This window comes from Mixophyes fleayi, chromosome 2 (assembly GCF_038048845.1).
Source record: "Mixophyes fleayi isolate aMixFle1 chromosome 2, aMixFle1.hap1, whole genome shotgun sequence".
Taxonomy (NCBI): Eukaryota; Metazoa; Chordata; class Amphibia; order Anura; family Limnodynastidae; genus Mixophyes; species Mixophyes fleayi.
In genome coordinates, this window is record NC_134403.1 from 235032317 (window position 1) to 235058577 (window position 26261).

A 26261-nucleotide genomic window follows, 5' to 3' on the forward strand; every position below is an offset into this window, starting at 1 on the left:
AAGTGCAGTGTTCCTGCTACATTTCCAGACTGCTAATTCCCCTGCTATATTCTACAATCAGCACGAACATGAGCAAGAAGTTCATCCAGGCTGCTAAGTTCTGTTTCACTCCTGCTCCAGCTAGTCCCAAGGGTCCCGAATCGGATCAAGAAATTCAGACGACCGTGACAGTAAGGTTTTGATGTTAAGGCACTTTCCTTTTGAAGCACCACTCATTATATATGAGCAATACATTTCGCTTACCTATACCTATATATTTTGTTCACACTCATTGTTATCTTGCGCCTAGAGGCTTATTTATTCATTATCTATTACTACTATTTTAAGGGTTGGAACTTCCCTTTTGCTCTCCATCCCATAGACAGGCGGCAATTCCTACGTACATGTACCAGAAAGGGAGTGCGGACCCATTCTTTTTCTCCTTTGTGATTATGTGGGGCAGGGCACAGAACTAATCTAAAGCCAATCTAAAGAATACAGCTTAGCGATGTGAGGCTCCAATCAAGCTATACAGGAATTCCTGATACAGGAATATTGTAGTGTCTCTATTTTAAGCAAGGTTCATACATCCAATTTCTTTTCTACTTAACTTTTCCACTTTTGTTAATTCATTCAGTCAGACCATGATGATAGCCTGTGTCTCGCCGTCGGATCGTGATTTCATGGAAACACTGAATACCTTGAAATATGCCAACCGAGCCCGTAACATCAAGAACCGTGTGACATCTAATCAGGAACAGAGTGGTCAACAAGTACAGGCATTGAGGGCAGAATTGGCACGACTACGATTAGAACTGCAGGAGTACAAGACTGTAAGTGGCTAATTTTGTTATGTGTTATAACAGCATGTCAGTACCTCTGCAAATTGTTTACAAATATTTACAGAAATCTTTCCAGATACCATCACATTTTTAGATATTCTAAAACTTTGTAATTCACTTTTTTACCTTTTTCTTTCTGAGCTGGCACCAGCTGAGAAAGCAATGAGGACTGTAATTTATCAGTGAGATAAGATGCTGGTTAACCAGGAGATCAGTAATCAAGACACAGACATGCCAATGTCAAGATAGAACTGAGCTGTGCTCATTTATTAGTGGGCTACATTTATACATGAAAAACCGTTTGATCTGGTTATAGGATAGAAACACATGATTGATATTTTCCTGAGTAAATATCAATATTCTGACAAAGCTAGTTAGTTCTCTTCATGTCACTTTTATTGATTCTTTTTATCAACTTTCGCTGGCGTCGGTACTTCCAATGCCATCATTCGTTATCCCATGTCCTAGGCCTCAATTCGGGGTCTTTGAGATAATTCAAGGCTGGAGCTGGTGATTACGCTGAATGTATTTTTAAGGCAAAAACCAAGATTTTTAACTCCTTCACATATCATTATTACCATTATCGCTGAGGACCCTAGAAATCCTTTCACAACCTCCCTCCTGTTCATAATATATATAAGGTTAAAAATGTTAAGACCTGAAATGGTGACACCTAACGTAGCCCAGACTACTTTTTGTACAGTCTCTTATGAGACAGCAAGGGTCTCTCACCATTCACCCGGGACCGAGTACAGATATCATCATTTCTGCCCCTGATTATTCAAAAAGTATATTTTCTTCATGCCTCTGCTGTAATCTCTGTATATCTTTTCTGAACGTACATGACATATACCAGTTCCATCCTATCAACATGATCAATACGACAGTGATAATGAGTAGTGGGTGTACTAGTAAGTAAAGTATACCAGTCATAGATGGAGATGATCCGGTAAATACATCCCATCAATGTTTCTCTAAATCATCCTTTAGTTTGGTGGCTAAAGCTTTTAATTCATTAGCTTCTATAACCGTTACCATTTTTGCGTGATTGTTAGTATAATTTACCTGCTTTAAATGTTCACTCAGCATTCTTGTTTCATTTATAATTTTTACTATTTCCTCTATATTTAAGGTTAACTGAGGCAAACTTAGGTTATTACACTTGAACATTTTGTCTATCTGTGACATTCGGTCCTTATAAAATATCAACACTTTCCCTTCCCATTGTAAATGTGTTATATTCATCGGACACCCGGAAAATAGGTAGGTCAGCCCATAGGTTAGTAATTTTTCATCATATGGGATTATGCAGACCATTTGAGGGGTTACCTTTATTAGTGTCTCATATTCCTTTGGGTGTAATGCCCATACACAAACACTAGTGTTATGCTGCAGCATACATGGTTCAAATATTGCAGTTTGTTGTGGGCAAACAGGTCTCATGTCTGTGTTATCACAGAGATCTAGGTTATGTGTCCAGTGTGACTAGCGTCTTCTTGCAGTGTGATGCGTGCACCCAGGAGTCTCGGTTTTGGAGTTTCACTGATGTGGGCGTGGTCAACAATACCTGATGCGGACCTTCGAATCTTGGTTCAAAAGTTCTTCTCACGTGTTTCTTTAAGTACACCCAATCGCCAGGTTTCAGCTTATGCGGCTGTAGGTCTGAATCAGGCTCTGGAAGTGAAGAAAATGAACATACAAAGAGTTCAAATGGTCAGTTAGATTTTTCATATAGCTAGTCAAATCTCCCTGTTTATGTTGTAATTGCTGTCGGTAATAACACCCTGTCTTTGGTAGTGTTCCAAAAAGTATTTCATAAGGAGACAGCTTGCTATTCCTATTTGACACAGTTTTTACACTGAACAAGGCTATGGGCAGGCATTCTGACCATGTTTTTTTTATTTCAGCTATGATTTTCTGAATCTTCAGTTTCAATGTCAAATTTAACCTTTCTACTCGCCCACTAGCCTGTGGTCTGTATGGCACATGAAAAGCTTGGTGTATGCCTAGATCTGTCATTATGTGTTGCATTACTTCCCCTGTGATGTGTGTACCTCTATCTGATTCAATTACCATTAGTAAACCAGTTATATTTGATGTGTTTTTGTCCTAGGCATGTCCTCTAAACGGATTTGAATTTGGGTAATGGGGCACTCCTATGTGTTTTGGGTGGCCAAGCACTCTATGGCCTCCAACAGGTCATTTGTTAATACCCCCATAGACATCAGATAAATTGGTAAGAGGGGGATGAAATGGCAGGCACTTATACCATCATACCTGCACACAATCTCACCAATCAGTTTTTTCGCAGTTGCTTTTGCTGTTGCCTTGGCTACTGGCTAAGTCTCCGGCCATTCACTGAAAAGATCTGTACAGACTAGAACATATTCATATATTCCAGTTTTAGGCAGTTGTATATAGTCTATCTGTAATCTTTGAAAAGGATAAAAGGCTTTTGGAATTGTACCTTGTGACGTTTTTACCCTATTTTCCTGGATTTGAAGTTCCACAAATCCAGCAGGCCTGAACATAGTCTGTAGCAGCTTTATTGAATCCTGGAGCTATCCAATGCTGATGTACCACGCTAGTCATCTGTTCCTTCCCCAGGTGTGGCTGTCCATGAGCTATCTGTAACATGGGAGGGAACAAAATCTGTGGAAGACAAAGTTTATCATTCAGTTTCCGCCATCTTCTTGTGCTCCTAATTGTTTCCATCTTTCTTTCTCCAATGGTCCTGTTAGTTGTTGAAACTTTTTTAGATCAGTGTAGTCAGGCATTTCTTTCTGTACTGTGTATACTTCTCTTTCAGGCTTTCTCTTAGCTGCCTTTTTTGCTTCTGCATCTGCAAATGTGTTCCCTTTTATTTCAAAAGTCTCATTCCTTGTATGTGCTTGTATTTTAATTACGGCAACCCTGTGTGGCAATTGCAATGCTCTAAACAAGTTTCTTATTAGACTGGCATGCTGTATGTCCTTACCACTAGAGGTCTTGAAATCTCTGCTCGTCCATATTGGACCAAAGTCCTGCGTCTCTCCCCAAGCATACCCGGAATCCGTGTAGATATTGGCAGTGGTTACTTCTGCATATTCCAATGCCTTGGTGAGTGCTATCAGTTCAGCAGCTTGTGCTGACAGTATCGATGATAGTGGTCCTGAGTTAACTACTTCATTTTCTGTAGTCACCACGTATCCTGTAAATGGTAATCCATTATCATAATACCTGGATCCATCTACAAAAAGTTCATACACAGCATTAGACAAGGGAGAGTCAGTAACATTTGGAAGAGTCTGTGCTTCCATATCCATAAGAGTGAGGCAATCATGTGAAAAAGAAAAATTGTGGTTAATATTTTCACCCAAAATGGATCATCACATTCACTATCACAATGTCTTTCTTCTGACGGCTCTTGTTCTTCACTATTATCCCCTCCTTTTGAATCTTGAGATTCATACATTAGGGGTAACAATGTTACTGGATTTAATAATGTGCACCGTTTGATTGTGACATGTGAAGCACTTAACAATGCTACCTCGTACTTAGTGAGTCTGGCTGCTGAAAGGTGTTTTGTTTTTGCTTGTTGTAATATCTCTACCACAGAATGTGGCACTTGGATTGTTAATGAGTGATCAAGGACAATATATGTGCTTTTGTCTTTGAGGATTGCAGCAACTGCCCTTATGCATGTTGGTGCGCCTTTAATTATAAGATCTAAATTTGCTGAATAGTACGCCAGAGGTCTTTGCTTGTGTCCATGTTCTTGTGTAAGGACCCCTGCTGCATGTCCCTGATGTTCATGTCAAAAAAGATTAAATGATTTGTCATAGTTTGGCAGTCCCAGGGCTGGAGAATTCATGGTGGCCTGTTTAAGATATTGTATTGCATTTTTAATTTCTTGTGTGGCTGGGTACGGGCCCTCCTTTTTTGTACTGTTATATAGTGTCTGAGTGTATATTGAGGCTAATGGAATCCAGTCTCTACAGTAGCCAATTAGGCCCAAGAAGGCCCTTGTTTGTTTTACAGTTTGAGGTGTATTTACCTGTTGTATCGCTTGTACTCTTTGTGGCGTCAGATGTTTAGTGCCAAGTGAAATGCAGTGTCCTAAGAAAATTACCTTCTTCTGTGCTGCTTGGAGCTTGGATTTGGACACTCTCTGCAGTCCTGCTGGGCCAAAAAGGTTAGTAGAGAAACAGTTTCTTCTTCACACCGTTCTGTTGTTCACTATCAGCAGCTATCAACAAGTCATCAACATACTGCAATAGTCGGGTAGTTTCAGGATATTGTGGTAACCAACCTTGTAAGACAGTTGACATTGCTTCAGAGAATTCTGAAGGGCTGGTGGCCCCTCCCTGGGGCAATCTGGTCCAGCAGTATTGTGTTCCTTCATACGTTAAAGCCAGCATTTTCTGTGAATCGTTAGTTATTGGTACAGAAAAGAAAGCATTTGCTAGATCTATAACTGTAAACCACATTGATGTAACAGGAATTTGGTTCAGCAAGGTATGTGGGTTTTTTCGACAATAGGTGTGTTCACAACCAGTTGTTTATTTATTTCTCTGAGATCGTAAATTAACCTGAATTCAGGAGCTCCTCCCTCTTCCTGTTCTCTTTCCTTGACTGGGAATAAAGGTGTGTTAAAAGGTGATCGACATTTCTTTACTATACCTTTACCTTGGTATTCTTGTAATTGTTTTGTGATTGCTTTATTCTGTAACAAAGTCAAAGGTTATTGTTTAACACGTATTAGTAGTGTGTTAGGTTTTAGTATAAGTAGTGCCGGGGCAACTTTTAATAGTCCCACATCCGTTTTTCCCTTTGATCATATTTTCTCAGGTACATCCTTCAGCCATTGTGGTAATGGTGCATCATCTTGAGATGTGTTTTCACTTGGTTGTGTCAAAAACACCTGTACTGCTGCTTCTATCTGATTAGATATGTTGTATGGAAGTTGACTGGTCTCATTAACTGTAATATGTCGGCACCCAGTAGATTTACAGGACAAGTGTTTGAAGTGAGAAACTCTATGGGGACAGGAGTACAGTCTTTGTTTACTTGTATCTTCACTTTTTTTTACTCTTTCTAAGGTGTATGTACTTTTCTGGATCTGGTGTGCCCTCTAGTGGGAAAACCTGCTCTGTCAAATATTTTTTTTAAATATTTGTTTGTTTTTTTTGTTTTTTTTTTAGAGATTTCTTTCCTTCACTGTATTCTAGTACCTTTGTGGGTTTTATAAACCCAACAACCCTGCTAACTTGTGCACCCACGTATTCAGAATTGATAAATTTCTGAATATACTGTACTGTTGGGTTGCTTTACCGCATGCACTCTTATAGCAGTTATCTATATTTTACAGAGAATTATACCTCAATACCACTGTTCAGAAACCTCTTAATTCCTTCTATTCCTGCTGAAAAATATTTGCATACTATACAAAGAAATATAATCAGAACACACACAATTAGAACCATCATGCAAATTTCTGTTGCAGCTGTAACCATTTATGCTTTCTTATTTCATAATCAGCAGGATATCCTTTTACAATTTCACTACGTATTCCAGGTGGTAATTACTTTATACTGTACAGACAGATAGGCTTCCCTTCAAGGGGTATGTGATTAGCTTGCCAATATAGTAACTCTTGAGACCAAAAACACCCCATATTTTGCTGCAATATATATCCTTATTTAAATGCACATTTATCGTACAATAATATTGCTTTGCATCCATAACACATCCAAAAACAGTTCTAGCAATTACAGCTTCCAGTGTAGGAAGAGTTTCAGCAGAATGCTTTCTAAGTATAACAGCGCATGAACAGTCTGAGCAATAACCAAATGAATTATTAAATGCAATCGTGAGTACTTTTGACGTGTATTAAATTCAACCATATAGGTAGCGCTTTTTATGCTATCAAACAGATATCTGGGTTCAGGAAATCTCTCTTACCATATACAGATGAACAGCTTTTAGACAACAAGAATACTGGACAGAGAGTAAATCAGTGGAAAAATCACAGCTGAATTTACTCACCGTACGGATTTGAGCTGTCCGTGATTCTAGCTGATGCTGCAAGCGTTTTTTGTCATCTGTATAGGTTGTCCGAGATCCCGGCTATTTGAGCCACCACGTAATGTTAGGGTAATTTTACCTCTCCTTTATCAAGTCCCTTCAGATATCAGTGCGATAAGATGCTGGTTAACCAGGAGATCAGTAATCAAGACGCAGACATGCCAATGTCAAGTTAGAACTGAGCTGTGCTCATTTATTAGTGGGCTACATTTATACATGAAAAAGGGAGTAAATATAAATCTTCTGACAAAGCTAGTTAGTTCTCTTCATGTCACTTTTATGGGTTCTTCTTATCAACTTTCGCTGGTGCCAGTACTCCCAATGCCATCATTCGTTATCCCATGTCCTAGGCCTCCATCCGGGGTCTTTGAGATAGTTCAAGGCTGGAGCTGGTGATTACACTGAATGTATTTTTAAGGCAAATACCAACATTTTTAACTCCTTCACATTGATATGTGAATAATATTGTAATATTGATATATTACCATTATCGCTGAGGACCCTAGAAATCCTTTCACAGGACTATGGTAAATGTCTAATTGCTGAGACACTGAGGACCTTATTATGTATGTTCCTCTGCTTAGCATATCTTGCATGAAATGCCCAGAAATGGACATAATGCAAATGAACGCAATTGCATGCAAATAATATCTCAGTACAAATGACACTTACTAATCCCTATGACTTTAGAGGCTGAATGGGGTACGGAATGGGCAGATTGTCGAATCTAAATTCGATTGCTCACCTGTAAGTGTCAGTTTATCAGTTTATGAGCTCATCAGCCGTAGAGAATAAAAGACAATGCAAGTTCTGCGTGTGCAATTAGCTCTGATTTATTGGTTACAAGTGTCAAAGTCGTATAATTGGATGAACGAAAGTATATTGGTTAATATTGTTTTGCCGTGCGATTGCGATTCGTACGCCACGTAACACAGATCCGTAAGCCACCTAACACAGCGCGTGGTGCGATCGCACGGTAAAATACGCACGTACACACTCGCACTTCAACATTTAGTTATTTATATAATTCATATTCATATTGGTTCCGTTACACAGTGATTTATGAGCAGATAGTATTGGGTTTATTATTAGTTTATATATTATGATTATATGTGCACTTCAGTGATATTTAAGGTTCAGGTTATAGGAAAGGTGTCATGTCTAGTATCATATTAAACCCCTATTCATCAGCAGCTGTCCGGTTCCATCGCCGAAGAGATCGCATATTGCATACTCTAGTTATTGATGTTAGGGAATAAATAGCCAGATTGATATCAGATTGGGAAATGCTAATGGAATAATTGTAACTGGAGCACATCCCCTGGAGAGATGACCCCCACCTTTGGATTCCTTAGTCTGAACTAGCCTATGACCTGTTTACCCTGGACCCACCCGATGTCTGGACCTATAGGAACAAGCCACGTCATTTGCATTGTTCTCTGTGACACTGAATGTGTATATATGATCATAGCTGCGCTCCCAGTATTCAGTCATGCTCTGACCACAGTATTCAAGATTGAACTACTGTGCACTGGTGCCGTGGTAGCGCAGCGATTGCAGCGGTAAGTATTTATCTTTTGGTATTGGCTGTACTATACTGTATTATATTACAATCATGTATTGAATTGTTAACTTTTTACATCTGCTAAAATAAATCACTTTGTGCGTTAGAAACACAATACAATCGCTTGGGCAATGCTTATTTGAAAACGATAGAATTACTTTAATACAAGTTCATATCTATATAGCACTCTGGTTACACAAAATCACGTATTTCAGAAAACTACACCCCAAAAGGTTTTAACCACTCATGCTTCCTTTACACAGATCTTGCTACATTCTCACATTTTCACACAGGAGATCTCCCCAGGGGGGTTGGATTGTCTCCTGCCTGCTATATCCAAGGTCATGGGCATAGTTACTTGCAAACAATGAAGAACTCCTACAAACTAGCTGTCTTTGAGCTATAAGAGAATTAAATGGCTATAAGGCAACAAGATGGCGTCAGCTCAGCAAAATCACATTCCTCAAGAGTAACATAGACCGTGTACAGTAACGGTGTTCTGAGGGAGTTGCAGGCGATACAAGTCCTGTGTTTGTCATAAGTACACTTGGTTTTACCTGTATCTTTTGCAACCAATACAGGGCAGGTATAAATGCAGACTGATTAAAAGTTCACATTGCGCCTGCAACTAATACCGCTTTCATACTGCCGCCCCTGTAATTTCCCGGGTTTTTCAAGCCGAGTTTTTGCCGAAGCACAGAGCATCGCAGCTCAAAGACCCCGTTCACACTGCACCTTGGATCCAGGAATTTCCCGGGTCGACCCCATTCATACTGAACATGGGTCTGCCCTGATAGTAAGTGTGAGTCATCACAAGAGGAGCTTTCATTGGCTGAAAAAATACTGAGGTCATTTAAAAGGGAATAGTTTTTTTGCACACAAAGATGAGGTCAATGTGGGAGGTGACTGTTCACAGCATTGCTTTAATCATGATCGACGAGTCACTATTGAGTTCCTGTTTTATTGTGTTTATTTACGGTTTTATACAGCAAAGCTTGGTGCAGCTGCACAGTGTCATTTCAGGAGTAGAAAGGAACAATTTCTGGCACAGAGGGAGAATAATCGGCATCTGTATATGCACAGGAGGAGAGTTTTTCTCAGGGCCAGAGTCCCAGACACCCAATCAGCTGCTTTATGCGAGACCCGGGTTGAAAAACCTGGGTCTCACAATTCATACTGCAGGCTAACCAGGGCCGACACGGGAATTACACCACCAAAAGTCCAGGGTGTATAGTAATAGCTTTTTCAGCCAGCTGATCAAGACTTCTTGTAGAGAAAGGAGGGGGAGAATGAATACAGTTCTCATCCCAGAACTGGACCCCACCAGATCTTTACCCATAACCTACCTGGCTTCAATTTAAGAACAATGTATAACAGCATCACCGCAATATCAACAATATGCAATAAACAATATACATTTTTACAATTTAAAAATGTATATTTTGAAAAAGGTGAAAATGTCTCCTATATAGGCATGGTTACAATGTCCCTTTATCCACATTTAATTAGACACTGCATTTGTACACTAGTGAGCTGGGGAACATTAACAGGGCTATAAAAAGTACATGTTGTTAAGCTCCACATTTTGTGAGAAATGAGGGATAGACTGGTTAAGGTGATAAGAAACAATAGAATTTTAAATTCCCAGGTGCATATATCATACTTGCCAACTCTCGGAAACAAGTTTCCGGGAGAGGGGGCGTGACTGGAGGGCGGGAGGGGGTGGGACGAGGCCAAACGTGTCATTTTGGTCCCGCCCCCCGCGAAAACTTAATTTACGTTGCGGAGGGCGGGTCCAAAATGACGCGATTGGCCTCGTCCCGCGCCCTCCAAAATGGCGTCAATCACAGAGAATGTATGTGTTCATTTGTTTTTTGTTTTTTCTTGCTTTGTTTAATGCCTAGTCATGTGGCACAATGGCAAATTGTATTCTCTGTTTAATTTGTAAATATTTTTTTCTCTTTTTTTCAGCCCCATTATAAGTTTGGCCAACCCACTTGTCGGTGTAAGTATATTGTAAATGTTTCCTGTGCAAACAGGAGTGACATTTCCAAAATGATGAGGTAATGTATTTTTTGTAACATCCTTCTCTCTCAAATATAGCGTTTCTTAGAAAATTTCAAAATCGGTTGATGCTGTCTCCTTTAAAGAATATGTCCTGGACACCTACTTTGTTTGTTTTTAACTAAAGAAAACATACATAACTAAGAGTATATCATTATATATTTTATTTACAATGTAAGGAAAAAAAAAACAAACTTTACTTTGATTTGCGTGGCCTCTTTGATGGAACAATAGTTGCTGTTGTTCTTGGATGAGTCTGGCTTCGGGTAACCCGTGATGTAGAAAGCAATCGGGGGGTGGAAGCAGAGGCCAGTGGAGCAGCAGAGTGTGGGTGTGCAACAGCCGTCGATTGTGTGGAACGGGGTGCACGGGTGGCAGAGATGGCAGGAGTGTCAGGTGGAGGTAAATGAGAGTTGTTTGACTGATTGTAATGGGTATATGGTTCATTCTCAAAATATTGGTTTCTTTGGTAAGGATGGTTTTGCATTTGGGGTCTTGCGCTAGAAACAATGGGACCTAGAGAGGGGAGTGGTTCAGTATGTGAACACGGGTGTGCGTGATAGGGTCTCCTTGTGGAACGATAGTCAGGTGGGGAACAGTATGGTTGATAGATGGGACTGAGAGATGGAGAGAAAGAAGTAGAAGATTACTGGGAAATGTGTGCTGCAGGATTGTTGGTGATATAGATAGAAATAAGGTCAATGAGACGTGTAAGGGTATTGTTGATAGAGGTTAGTTTTAGGTCCAAAGTGTTCTCTATACGGGCGAGGCTACTGTGTAAAGTGTTCTCCATATGGGTGAGGGTTGTGGAAATATCTGTGGTGTTGGACTGAATAGTGGTATTAGTCTCCAGAATACTGTGATAGCAGGTGTGAAGTGATTCCCGTTCACTGGCTTCTGCTTCCTCAGTCATCTGATGCTCTTCCACATCACATGCCTCTTCCACCATCTCATCCTCAGAATTGTCTCCAGCTGTATTGGCACCTACAATGAATGGCAAATTGAAAAACAAAAGTTAATAACGTGTTATGTGCCATTGTGTAACGATACATTGGCAATACAATTTTTTACTTTTCCATATGTGGTGGTTAAAATGTAACTTCTTTACTTATCACTATATCTAACTGCAAATATGTTTGAATTTAGGAATTACTACTTAAGGGGCAATTATTTTTTTTACAATAATATATATATATATATATATATATATGGAGCTGTGATAGGATCCATGACGGGTTGGCTACGTCCGGTGTCACACCTTGCACCATCTCCGCATCAAAACAGGCCAATGGTCTCCAATGGAGTTAGGTCTAGTTGGGCCAGGGGGGACACCGCCCGTCCTTTTGTGCATGCATCCTGTGCTCTGTGAGTTTGTCCTTAAGGTGACGCTTAATGTCTTGCCACCTGTGTCCAAAATAGGCACATTAGAAGGATGAAATTATCCCCAAAACCTTGACAAATTTTATATAAGTACAAGAGCTAATTGTTTTACGATTCCATATTTACCTTTTTTGGGCCTCATTCACCTTGCATCTTATTGGAGCCACAGCATTGACCTCATTTGTTATTTCTTCCCATATTCTGGATTTGGATCCTGCCGAGAGCTGACGCCAGGGCCGCCTACAGAAAAAATCGGGCCCAGTACGGGCCACCGTGCTACCCTGCCCCCCCCCCCCCCATGAGCAGGCCCCCCCCCATGAGCAACACATACTTACCTGGGTCCCGCTGCTGGTCTCCGCTATTCTGGCTTCAGCCTGGCTGTGACAGATCACATGATCGCAGGGGGAATGAATCCTCCACCCCTGCGATCGGATCCTGGTGCCTGGCTGTCACGGTGACAGCCAGGCTGAAGACAGAATAGCGGAGACCAGCGGCGGGACCCAGGTAAGTCTTTGCTGAGCTGTTGCAACGGGCCCCCTGGTGAGCCCGGGCCCGGTACAACAGTACCACCATACCCCCCTGATGGCGTCCCTGGCTGACGCAGAGTAGAGTGGAGCCTATCAACAGCCAATTCCACCAAAATGTCAATTTCGGCATTAGTGAAATTGGGCTGGTGTTTGTTTTTTTCTGCAACGGAGGATAATCCAAAAAGCTGACTTGCCTCTTGTTCAGACATCTCTACAAATTCAAATAAAATAAGTTTAGTCCATCACTATACCAAAAAGGCGCACACCTAGAGCAATCTTACTTACCACAAAATGGAGAGTGATCCTTTGATGTAAATGAACTGTTAATCAGACTGTTAACCAGCAATGTCAATGGAAAGCTATAGAACAAAAAAGAAAGAGCAATTATTCCATCTCCTTACATGCTATGTAAGGTTGCACACCTAGGGTCATCTTACTTACCTCAAAATCAACAGGTCAAATCCTATTCCTAACAGCAAGAACTTGTCAGCCATGCATAAATTTTCAGGGACGACTATCGAATGCAATGTGAGTTTTATAGTGGATACCAGTGCGTTCTCTTGCGTAGGCACCAGCACACTAGGCCCACCCACTTGCGGTAAAGTCCATTTAATTGACAAGTGAGTCAGCCATCTTACTAATGGTACCGCGCATGACTTGCAGATGCACCGACATGCACTGAGAACCAATAGCTAGGCAGGATTTAAAGTGTCTCATTTTTAAGAGAACATGAGCTAATTTCTCACGCACCGAACTGCGGGTCCTTACAGCAGCACTGGACCGTTGCTTTTAACCCGCAGGTCGGTATGTGAGCAGCGACGAGAAAGTCACTGCCTATTGAGCCGTACGCAGGCATCTGCGCATGCAATTGGGCAGTCGTCGCTCCATCCTCCAATTGCAGCGCAGATGGAGCGATCTGCGAAGAAGGACGTCCGACCTCCTCGCAGAATTAATGGCAGAAATATATGCTCGTAAGTATGCCCAAAACACAGTATAATATGCAAATGGTTCAGCACACAGAAAACATGGAGACATGTTTGCAAAGGCCTCTTTTGTGTCCATTCCCCACTAATTATCATATCATTATTATAATACATCAAGTATTATGTACTATTATATACTTTCTTGCGCTTATTATGCTTCTTTTAATGCATTTCATTTGTGAAAATATTTCTGGTCCCATAGACACTATTTGTCATAGTTTCAAACGTTAACCATTTCATTTATGGAACATAACTGGTATTTACCATTGAAAGCTACCATTAGCTGCAGGTTTGTGTTTGTTTCAGAAAATACAAAATTAAAACAACTATAACACATCCTGCTCTCCAACAGAACGCCAACGCACCTACCGCCAACACTGCCAAAATGAACAACAGGAGGAGGTCCCACAGGAGGCGCCAGGGGTGGTCCAGGAGGAGGCGGCAGTGGCAAGGGAACAGCCATAGGAGGAGGAGTTAGTGGTGGCGGATGACCACCTTTCTATGTCCCCAGTCCTTTTCCAGAGCTAGCCTGAACTCCCCTCTCAACAGCCACTGGTGCAGGTGGAAAAAAGCAAGTACATGGTAATTGTCATATAGTTGAGTTTTAACATTGTTTGTTTTTTACGAGATAGACGTTGACATGAGAAATAGTTTTCCCTGCACATTCACAGTAGAGGCCATCCTAAGGTTCCCCAACGGGGAAACTGCTCCCCCCTCACTTCTTGTCTTGTGTGCAGCTGGCTGTATGGAAAATTGCAGACTAGAGGGTGAAACTCTGTTTGCCCACATTTGCAAGGAAAAAATAAAAAAATAGGCAAGCACACACTTTTTTACTATATAGTTTTTATTTCTACTGCGTTCAGCAGAAAAAAAAAAATTGGGCAAGGTTTTTGATAACATCCCATTTCTGCACTTTACCAAGCATGAAAAATACATACCCATATGTACAGGAAACTAGACCTAGCATTTCACCACATAAATGTATTAAGAGTGCATTAACTAAATTTTTGCATTTTGTTTTTTGCAGCTGACGAGAAGTTGATGGGTCCAACCAGACCACACAGTCAGAGGCTGGTGAATGAGCTGGAAAAACATGAAAAAAAATATAAACAAAAAGCAAAAAAAAAAACAAAAAAAAAATTAAATAGCTAAAAAACTTATTAAATAACATTTTAAAATTTAATATAACTTATTTAAATTGTTTTTGTTTGTATATTAAAATTGTTTAGTTTTTTAGAAAAACTGGTGTGTGTGTGATTTGATTTACAAATTATTATTATCTTTAGTAATTTAAGTAAAGCAGTGGGTTAAAAGGCAATGGAGGAAGAGGCCAAGCACAAAATAATAGGGTCACACCTCGCATTAATGGCTTAGTGGCAAAGTTTGCCAATTGTAGAAACAACAACTACCTATTCATGGGTGCCAGGGCAATAGGCATGCTGACACTTTGGGATTCACAGAGACCATTGGTGGTATAGGTGAACAAAGTAGCATAACATGGGGGAACACATATTTTAATGTTCCCTACAACCACCACTATATAACAAACAAGGGTAGTCAGCAAAACATGAATCAACGCTTGAGAGATACACTGATGATGTTACTATGGCATTCAAAAGCGTAGCGTTTGCTTCTGCAAGTACAGCAGAACATCGTAGTATTTGCTGACGTGCATGGGCATGAACACATGCGATAGGAACAGTTGCACCCGAAGTCACTAAGCTGCATATGTGACAATACGCGTCTTTTTGACTTCGGCCATTCGCAAACCGTCAGGTACGTGCATCGGTTCACGTACGTGCGCTGCGCTCAGTATGCGTCCCTTAATGACTCATAATGTCCAGACCAATTTTAATGTAGGAAATGACAGACAAGTAATATGTATAATATTGTAAACTTCCAGGAGCAGCATAAAAAACCTGCATGGGTGAAAACAAACACAAAATAGGTCACAGCTGCTATAAAGTCATACCATGATATAAACCATTGATTAATGGCAGTAATCAAATAAAGTTCCAATAAGTAGACCGTGGATATAGTCAAAGTATGTGTAGAAAGATGATCCAGGCAACTCCAGCTGTTTGTAATTGCCACACACAGAAGAGAGCTCAATTTCTAAATGACTCACAATTAGGTGCCTAAAAATCCAAATTGGGGTATGTATATCCAGCGGTTGTTTGGGAAACAGGGCGTGCTGTGAAAAACAGTCTGTGTTAAGTTTTGTGCCCGGGTGTCTGGTCCTTACAACGCTCCTTCCAACACCTATAGTGCGTCTGGAGTTTGCCTCTGTCCTCAGCGTTGCCGGTGGTGCGATCACAGCTTTTACTGTGTTGGTTACTTCCTGGTTCCTCTGCGCATGCGCATAAAGGTTCCGTACAGTGATAGTCTGGCACTCGCAATGTGATAGTGGTCTGCGGTACAGTGAATAGATGTTTCCTTAATGATGGGTAATAGATCCAACATTTTTCTCCCGTTCAGGGCTCCCTCAGGGATCTATTGGGTGTGAGAAACAAAGGCATAGGTCCTCTCCATGTTTTATTGGTGGGGCCTAAATAAGAAGATGTCTGTGATTGGATCTCCCTTTTTGATTGACAAGTCCTTTCTTATAAAAAATGAGTCCATAAAATAATAAGATTGTGAATGATTTTGATAAAGAGGCACAACATAAACAAAGGGACAGTTATGAAAATGAACTGGCAATGAAACCAGCAGTCAAAGGGGTGGTATAAGCATCCTCAATAAGACAGATTATTTGTCAGAGCTGGAAAGGCAGTTAGATGGCAAAGGTGAGCGACTCCCTGTTCCTTTAAGCATCGCAACTAATCAACTAATGAGTTGGGAAGAACCGCTAGGATGCAACTTCAGAAGGTGAAGACAGAAAAAGAGTGATGCATGGTGACAGCAGCATGAAGAAGTAGGTGGAGGAGCAGTGCATGGTGGAAGCAGCATGGAGAATAGAGGAAGAGGAGCAATCCATGATGGGAGTGTAACAGGTGCTAAAAGGGGAAAAGGCCACGCAGCACAATCCCCTATCCTACACCCCAGTTACTCATCTGACCCCAAGATAACACTATGGAACACCAACTCACTGTCTGCGAACTCTTGATCCGAGACTCGCCTTGATTCTCCTCTCCCTGCACGCCTACCGGTACGACCCCTGCGGGGCAAACAAAGGGTGAAGATCTGCTATCCTTCGAAGGAGGGGCAGTGTCCGTGGTGATGACTACAAGGCAGAGACACCCTCTCTACCCCGGTCACCGACACCTCGTTTTGCTTTGGGCTGCTACTTCGGCGCCGCCAGTAAAAGGGCCTAGGAACAATCCCGCCCAAGTACTACACCCACCAAGAGGTGGGAGCCCGTTCGGGAAAAAAGGGGACTTATTGTTATACTCACTGGATAACTACTACCCTTAGCTGCTGCCTTTGTGCGTCATTCCGTCACCTGCAACGACAACACCCAGCCTCCCACCAACTCTAACCGTGAGACTATGGTAGGCCACCCATACGCTGATACCAGCAGATACACCAGGAGACCTAAACCCGCGCAAACTGGGGGCCAGTGCACGACTCTGCTTATGGGATATACACTAAACCCAAATCCCGGGAACTTACCAAGGAGCAGGACTCCTCTCTAGGGGAACAGGTACAGAACCAAGGCGGTGGAACCCACAGAAACCGCACGCCACCTGGTCAGGCGCCTCTGCCTGGAACCGTCAGCGGCCGCTGCCGGAACTAAGACTGGATCCGCCCAACCCTGTGGTAACACTGCCTAAACTGGAACAGTCAGGCGGGCCTGCCGGAATTTAGCGTCAGGCACCCAAGTAGAACCGAGGACAGGTCCTGTCGGAACTCACAAGGGACGTGCTGCACGGGCAATGGGGTACCCAACCATGGCCTTACCAACTCTGTGACCCCTGGGACTTACGGGCCGGGCAACTGCTGTGTACCCTACCCCTGACCGTATGTGAGATGGTGCTAACTATTTCCCTAAAGGAAAACAACAAAAAGGAGAGGGTGGAAACAGGAAACAAGAGCCTACCTTTAATGGGGACCTGACGTCTTGCACCTGCAAAGAGATATCCAAAGCACAGCCACACACAATACACAATGCTATACAGTATACTAGTTTGATACCAATATCCTTGGTTGCACAGATCCAAGAATAGCAGTAGCAAGTGACGTCTACCTAGTGAACCAAATGCGCCACACAATAACAGGAGTCTTCTGCTCGCACTGTTGCTGGCCTATTGCCATACCTCAAATCAAGGGTCTTGCACCCCGCTACAATCAAGAGCCTTACGCTCTGCTACAACTGCCTATTGGGCCCTGTGCCTTAAAGCTACTGCTGGGACCTTGTGCCCTGCTGAATCTAGCTATGGGGCCTTGTGCTCCCTACACTAACTATGGGGCCTATGCACAACAAAAGCCTGCCTCTGTCCTAGCTGTGCCCAGGTCTTACCCCCACTATCTCACCACAGGCCTAATGCCGGATCTTCCCACAGGCCTTGTGCCTGATGAAGGAAGAAAACAAACCAACTCTCCGAAACGGATATATGTAGAATCGCCGACCTGGGAGAAGGGTTGCCCAATAGGGCCTTATCTTACACTGGCATCTTCAGGGGTCTTCTCCTGGGGTTCCTCCAGCCGCCACCGTCCTCAGTGCTCACAGCTGGCTTCTTTACTTGCTCCCGTCGGGTCTTCAGGAGGCAGAGTCGCTCTTAGCCCTGTCCAGGGCTCTCTGCCTCCACTGTCTCGCCCCCAGCGTCTTCTTGCTGGTCTTCTCCGCCGGGCTGTCAACGACCGTCCATCCTCTCCTCTCGCCGATGCCAACGACGGCGGCTTAAATAGATGCTGACATGCCGACATCTGCTGACGTTGGCGCGTGCATGTGCGGTGCCGTGGCGAGCCCTGATTGGCTCATTGTGGTGCCAAAATTCAGATGACCGAGCAGGGAACTCTGATTGGTTCCCCGTCCCGGTCACCCGCACGGGCGCCACCAGACTGTTTATCGCAGCGGAGAGGGACCCCCTGGATGCCTCGCATCCAGATAAGTCCCTCACAGGAGCAGGATGTAGAAGTGAGGCAGATATGTACTGCTAATTTCTTTGGGGCCACCTCTGCTCCGCTTCCTTTATCAGTTGGGGTACCGCAAGGCTCAGTGCTAGGTCCTCTGCTGTTCTCTATCTATACTGCTTCTCTTGGAATTCTAATAAATTCCTTTGGATTTCAGTATCATCTCTATGCGGATGATACTCAAATTTATCTATCCTCTCCTGATCTCTCGACATCTGTGTTGTCCCTTGTAACTGACTGTCTTTCTGCCATTTCATCTTGGATGTCCTCTCACCAACTCAAACTTAATCTTTCTAAAACAGAGTTAATAATATTCCCACCCACCAACAAGAGCATACCTGACATTTCTATCTCTGTTGATAACATGACCATATATCCCACCCCACAAGCTCGCTGCCTAGGTGTAATCCTTGACTCACACATATCCTTTGTTCCCCACATTGACTCTATATCTATATCATGTTACATACATCTAAAAAAAAAAAATCCAGAATTCGCACATATCTCACACAAAAACTGCAAAAACCTTAATTCATGCACTTATCTCCCGCATTGACTATTGCAATTCCCTCCTTACTGGCCTTCCCAAAAACAGTCTCAAATCCCTACAATCTATTTTGCACGCTGCGGCAAGATTGATTTTCCTTGCAAATCGTTATTCTTCTGTTGAATCACCCTGTATGTCTCTACACTGGTTGCCTGTTTTCTACCGAATCCAATATAAAATAATTTTACTAACCTACAAGGCCATCAACAAAACTGCACCAACATACATCTCCTGTCTTGTCTCAAAATCCCTCCCAACTCAGCAACTCCATTCTGCACAAGATCTGCGTCTCTCATCCACTGTCACACGCCGGTCCCATAGTTAGGTGCTAGCGTGTGACTTGTCCTTTAAGGAACTATGTTGGTGCTTGTCTTTTGCTTCAGAGTCTCTACCTCTCCATGGCTGTTTTATGTTATCCTGATCGGGACCTCCTTCTGAAGCTTATTGGTTCCTGAAGACTATTTCAACCTTCTGTGATCAGGGACTCATTGCCTGATCTTCATGTTACAAACACTGCCGTGGGTTCTGGCTGCATATCTGACTTCTTGACTATCTCCTGGATGTTATCTGTTGCCAAGTCCTGCTGGTCATCACTGCTCTCATCGGCTCCGCTGTTTACCACTTCGTGATCATTTACAAGCTGATATTATTCCTTGATCTCCATCTGCACACCGAACTGTCTCGTGAGTTGCCTATTACATCTGCACTCCTATTTGGCTCAACTATCTTTCGGCCTGGCTGACTGTATTCTTCATTGAAATACAATCAAGTTCTTGTCATCTGTGGTTCTATGTCTGCTACGGCTATATTACTACTCTGCTGATTATTAGTTGCTGGACTGTTTATTAGAATATACATTGCCGAGCCAGTAGCCAGTTCCGTTATTCAAGTTGTGTGCATTATCAGCTGTATCCTGTTTAATGATGAACTCTCGCCTCTTGGTGAACTGGGATTGTATGTGACTCCTAGTGTTACACACGGTTGGACTATTATTGCCACGCTGTACTTCTAAGCAACATTCAATTGCATGTTTCCTGATTGCCCAAGTTCTTGGACTGCATTAACATCTCCTGTTCCGCTGTTTGAACCATTATGTTACCTGTACCATCTGCTAAAGTGAATCATACTTCCTCTGGATCAGCCAAGTCTATTTACTACTCATATTGGACTTTCAGCTGTGTCAGTGATTCTCCTTTACTGCTGAGTGTGTTCTGAAGGTTTCAAGTGTTCTATATCATTATCTCAGCGTTGAACTGTTTCTGCCAATACATGACGTTGCTAATGGTTACCATCTGAAGTACTGCTGTAATTGTATTGTTTTATGAACTGCCGTGTACTCAGCCCAACTGAGTTGTATTTATATATATTTTACATCTGTCATCTACTGTTGCTGAATAATCTATCAATATACTAATTGCAACACTATATCATCGTCTGTGTATCCTTCCTTGTGCTTCTCCCAAGTTGAATTATCAACCCCAATGGGTTCTGTCTCCACTATCCTCTGCTTTTACCATCTTGGTAGAGGTTGGGGATCCTCAAAATATCCATAGCCGTGACATCCACACTCATTACATCCTCCCATTGCCGGTTACAGGACTTTTTTCGGTCTGCACCCATTCTATGGAATTCTCTCCCTCACACAATAAGACTCTCCTCTTGTCTACAAGATTTCAAGCGTTCTCTGAAAACGCACCCTTTCAGTCAAGCTTATAATATTCCTCAACCACCCTCTTAACCTCACTACATTACCCTATTACCACCCGTTATACAACTATCCCTTGATCAACATTGTTGTGTGACAGGATCATTTAGCTTATGAGTCACTTTTACCTTTGCAGTCTAGCTGGGCCGACTGCAAATGTAGACTTAACCTTATGTTTCAAACTCCATTTGTCCAATAGATTGTAAACTTGCGAGCAGGGCCTTCTCACCTCTTTGTCTGTTTTACCCAGTTTGTTTATTAGTTTACTATGTTTGTCCCCAATTGTAAAGCGCTACGGAATATGTTGGCACTATATAAATAAATAAATGATGATGATGATGATGATATGTAGTGGAATGGTGGGAACAATATGTGGAACCACTTACAATCAACATCTTTTAACACTTTTTAATTAACGACTATGTTTATTTCTTGCAAATATTATTCAATCCCTGCTGTTCCAGTTATGTTATCGTTCATGTTATATTGTATCATGTACAGGACTTATATTACCATCTATCACAGTTAATCCACTCATTTTAGCTTCAATATAGTTTGTACATTTTTGAAGACCCTTTATGGTTGATCTAATCCAGGGGTCGGCAACCTTTTTCTGTAAGTGTGTCGGCTAAAACCTCGTCAAGCCCAGGTGTGCCATTATTTATATATATATATATATATATATATATATATATACGCAAAGGACAGATATTTTGTGTTAAATAGGCTTCACTGTGCAAAAGCCTCCTGCACATATTGGCTGGGGAGACAGAGGCACATATTGGCTGGGGAGACAGAGGCACACATAAGTCAGGAGGGACAGAGGCACACATAGAGCAGGGGTGGCAGAGGCACACATGGGTCAGGAGGGACAGAGGCACACATGGGGCAGGGGGACAGAGGCACACATGGGGCAGGGGGGACAGAGGCATATATTGGCTGGGGAGACAGAGGCACATATGGGCAGGGGGACAGAGGCACACATGGGTCAGGAGGGACAGAGGCACTCATGGGGCAGAGGCACACATTGGGAGGGAAAAATGGAGGCAGGAGAAGGCAGGGTTGTAATGTAGATGGGAGATCTAACTTACTTCAACTTACTCCGCTTTTACAGTGCACCTCGAGAGAGGCATTCAATAATAATGAGTCAGAAGGGAGGCGAAGAGGGGAAAAACAGGTAGAAGGAGGTTGTAGGTAGAGGATGTAGCGCTGCGGTACCTGTATAAATGACCGCACACACGCTACAGTTTAAATGGAAACTACCTATTCCCCTAGAGACACCAGCGGCAGAAGCTCAGAGGTCCCGATAACAGCGTTCCCCCTTGATGTCAGGACGTGACCTGGGGGCCGGCGTGCCAGTGTTAACGGCTTCGCATGCCAAATCTGGCATGCATGCCGGGGGTTGCCGACCCCTGATCTATTCCATCATTATAGCAGAGCATAATTTTCCCATCCTGTCCCTATTGGCAGCTATTTTGTGTTTGATGCATCTCCTACACAAGCAGATTCAGTGGTTTGTGGAAGTATATTATGTTCAGTATTTTATGCTAAAATATATCTAGGCAATGTTCAGAAACTGTTAGGATATTGCTGGTTTTGTTTACTGCCTCACTGTGGTGCCCTCTATCCCTTTATATACTATACATGCAGTGAAGTATCAGTACCTTTATGCAATAATTGTCTACTCTCCTGGAATGTCTAGGAGACTCCTGGATTTCTGGAAATCCTCCCACACTCCTGGGAGAGAAGGGCAACCTTCCGATTCCTGGCCACTTCATTAGTTAAGTGGTGGGGCGGGGCTTAGGATGCGATTCACGCATCATTATGGCCCGCACCCTGCTGTAATAGGCTATAAATTGTGATGACAGTTTAGGGGCAGGGCCAAATTGCACAATTCGCCCAGCCCCATCCCACACACCCACCTATCCCCGGATCTCCCGAAGGCCAGCTTGCCAAAATTGGCAAGTATGCAGTGTAATGTTTGGAGGAGATGTCAGTGAAAATGTGACGATCATATGTCGTTAAGTTTTCAAGATAATGTTTAGGATTTCTGCCTCACAGTGCTGGGATCATGGGTACAATTCAAAGCAGGTTCCTATCTGTGTGGCATTTGTATGTTATTTCTGTAGGTTTCCTCAGAATGCCAGTGGGGCAGGGGATGGAGACGAGTGTCTTAGAGAAAAATATGTAGGGGTGATGAATTGTGTTTTGGATAGAACTGGGAGGGGGTGTTGCTGGAGGCTTGAAGAACAAATTAATACATTTGGATGGATAGAACTGTCAGCCAATAAAGCAAATGAATAGTAAAAATTCATATTTAATAATAATTAAATTAACATTAACACATTTATACAGTATAAATTATTCTCATAAATTATTGCCAGTTACAATGTAGCTACAACAAACTGTTATAACAGGGCAGTGAGTCTTCTTTCCTTATACCCATTCCAGTGACTGACCACACCCCCTCTTTCAGTGGACCACACTCTCACGTGCAGCTAGCCACTTTAGTGGAGCAATGACACTTCACAGTGGCGGACACCTTATAACATGGGCCCCTACCATTGCATTCCACTGGTGGGCTCTGCATGCCTCAGTACGACAATGAATACATGTTATATCTATTATAAATCATTTGATATTCATATTATAGGGGCGTTTGTGACTGTCAGCTTTGATCAGTGTCACTATTGTTTTTAAATACATACTTTATTTTCTTTATCAGCGCTCTCTCATTATTGCATTTATATTATCGTTATATACTGGTTTCAGTAACCTGTTTATCTGTAATTGTGAATTTTATTTATTAGCGCCTGATTTTTTTATTATTTTTATATTCTCTGTAAAGCGCTATGTATTATGTAGGCACTATATAGATAAAATATAATACTGTAATTGTGATTTTACAGGATTTAAGCATTTACTTTTTTTTCTAAATAAATAAAAGTACAATTTTAAATATAATTATTTTTACATCTACAGATGATTATTCCTATAACTGCAAAGCTATATAACAAATTGCATGTTTCCTCAGGGTCACCGTGTACCTGGTTCTGATGCTCTGAGTGATATGTGTGAAGAGTTGTCTATGCTGCGCAGTGAAAATGCATCATTACGGCTCCGTGTTACTGCACTGCAAGAAGCCATTCGAGCCATTAATGCCCGTGTCACACGAATGGCTGGACAGGAGGCTGCTCGTCTGTTACAAAGGGCTGGTGAGAAATAATTTTTTGTTATTTTTAACTGTGGGCATAATGCAGAACTTTTGGAGACATTAGAGAATTTGTATATGATGAGATCGCTGCATCTATCTCCTCCATCGTAATAGGGGAATCAAGATGAAGTGAGTCCGCATCTAATTTGGGGACACACTTGATTGAGATAATCTGTTAGTTGGTGAATAGTGTGCTGTACAAATGTTTACAATATCCATAGAAAACTTCAGCAGTTTGATCATAATGGAAACCTTTAATACCCAGATCATCTACTATAGCAGAGAGAGTCTTGATTTGTAATTATGTCTTAGCCTAATATGCCATAAGACAATTGTTTTTGTCCCCTTGAGAATACACAGTGTGCCTAGAGAAAAGATGTCTACTTTTTTTTTTTAAATCAGAAAATTTTGTTATTATGTTTTTTTCTTTTTCACTCAACACATAAGCCCATAACATTAGGCTATAACAATCAAAACTAAACCCACACCGGGGTAGTAGCAGTGTCATAAGTTCATGCATACATTGTCAAAACACATCATACATCAGCAAATATATGCAGCTTAGGAACTAACTTCAGATATATTTAAAGAATATACAAACATATCAGCAGTTGGCATGCAACACAGGAACAGTCTCCCCGTGCGACCTGCCCACAACTAGCATACAATGAGGCATGAAAATAATAATATTAATAACAGTGGCTGGGTGCCTGCCCCGGACATAATACTCTCAAGAGAGGTCCACCTCCCTCAATCCCTCTGTAACATAAGGAGATATTCTCCATCTACACCAGATCTTCTCATACTTGTCAAGCAAATTTCTGCTAGTGTACATGAATCGCTCATGGCCTACTGTATCATTAACCAGATCAATCCAATCCTTCAAGGCCGGACCCTCCGGGGCTATCCACTTCTTTGCAATGACCATCTTTGCCAACATAAGTAAAGTAGTAATGAGTAGTCTAATAAGCTTATGAGTATTCTTGGTCAAGCCCAGACCGATATTCATAGTCTTGGTGTGATGGCATATATTCCCACTCCCAATCGTATTATGCACCCACCTCCCTCCAGAAGGAAGACATTTCCAGAGCATTTGCCAAAAGTCCCCCCTCACACTCACACACTTGGGACACAGGACCAATTGTCCCCCACTAAATTTAGAAACTCGAAGGAAAATCTGGACCTCACGAAAACTGGCAGAAGCAGCAACCTGACACGGACTGTTCAAAATAGTATCCCAGGTTTTATCGTTAATTTCCCCAGATCAACTTCCCATCATCATCATCATCATCATCATCATCATTTATTTATTTATTTATTTATATAGCGCCAACATATTCCGTAGCGCTTTACAATTGGGGACAAACATAGTAAACTAATAAACAAACTGGGTAAAACAGACAGAGGTGAGAAGGCCCTGCTCGCAAGTTTACAATCTATTGGACAAATGGAGTTTGACACATGAGGTTAAGTCTACATTTGCAGTCAGCCCAGCCAGACTGCAAAGGTAAAAGGGACTCATAAGCTAAATGATCCTGTCACACAACAAGGTCAAGGGGTAGATGTATAACGGTGTAATGAGTGTGGATGAGAGACGCAGATCTTGTGCAGTACGGAGTTGCCGAGTTGGGAGGGATTTTGAGACAAGACAGGAGATGTATGTTGGTGCAGCTTTGTTGATGGCCTTGTAGGTTAGTAAAAGTATTTTATATTGGATTCGGTAGAAAACAGGCAACCAGTGTAGAGACATACAGAGTGATTCAACAGAGGAATAACGATTTGCAAGGAAAATCAATCTTGCCGCAGCGTGCAAAATAGATTGTAGGGGTTTGAGACTGTTTTGGGGAAGACCAGTAAGGAGGATATTGCAATAGTCAATGCGGGAGATGATAAGTGCATGAATTAAGGTTTTTGCAGTGTCTTGTGTGAGATATGTGCGAATTCTATAAATGTTTTTTAGATGTATGTAACATGATTTAGATATAGAGTCAATGTGGGGAGCAAAGGATACGTGTGAGTCAAGGATTACACCTAGGCAGCGAGCTTGTGGGGTGGGATTTATGGTCATGTTAGAAACAGAGATAGAAATGTCAGGTATGCTCTTGTTGGTGGGTGGGAATATTATTAACCCTGTTTTAGAAAGATTAAGTTTGAGTGAGAGGACATCCAAAATGAAATGGCAGAAAGACAGTCAGTTACACGGGACAACACAGATGTCGAGAGATGATACTGAAATCCAATGGAACTTATTAGATTTCCAAGAGAAGTGGTATAGATAGAGAACAGCAGAGGACCTAGCACTGAACCTTGCGTACTC

General features: G+C 42.0%; 1 protein-coding gene across 15 annotated transcripts in view; it reads left to right on the forward strand.

Moving 5' to 3' along the window:
* KIF21B (kinesin family member 21B) overlaps positions 1-26261 on the forward strand; it is a 463280-nt gene that overhangs the window by 105842 nt on the left and 331177 nt on the right. For all 15 annotated transcript variants that reach the window (XR_012688103.1, XR_012688104.1, XM_075195637.1 and 12 more), the window contains 2 exons: positions 617-812; positions 23765-23945. Coding sequence is in view for 13 of the 15 variants with exons in the window: in XM_075195637.1 (XP_075051738.1) it covers positions 617-812; positions 23765-23945 (377 nt within the window). In the remaining 2 variants the exon portion in view is untranslated. The remainder of the gene's footprint in view (positions 1-616; positions 813-23764; positions 23946-26261) is intronic.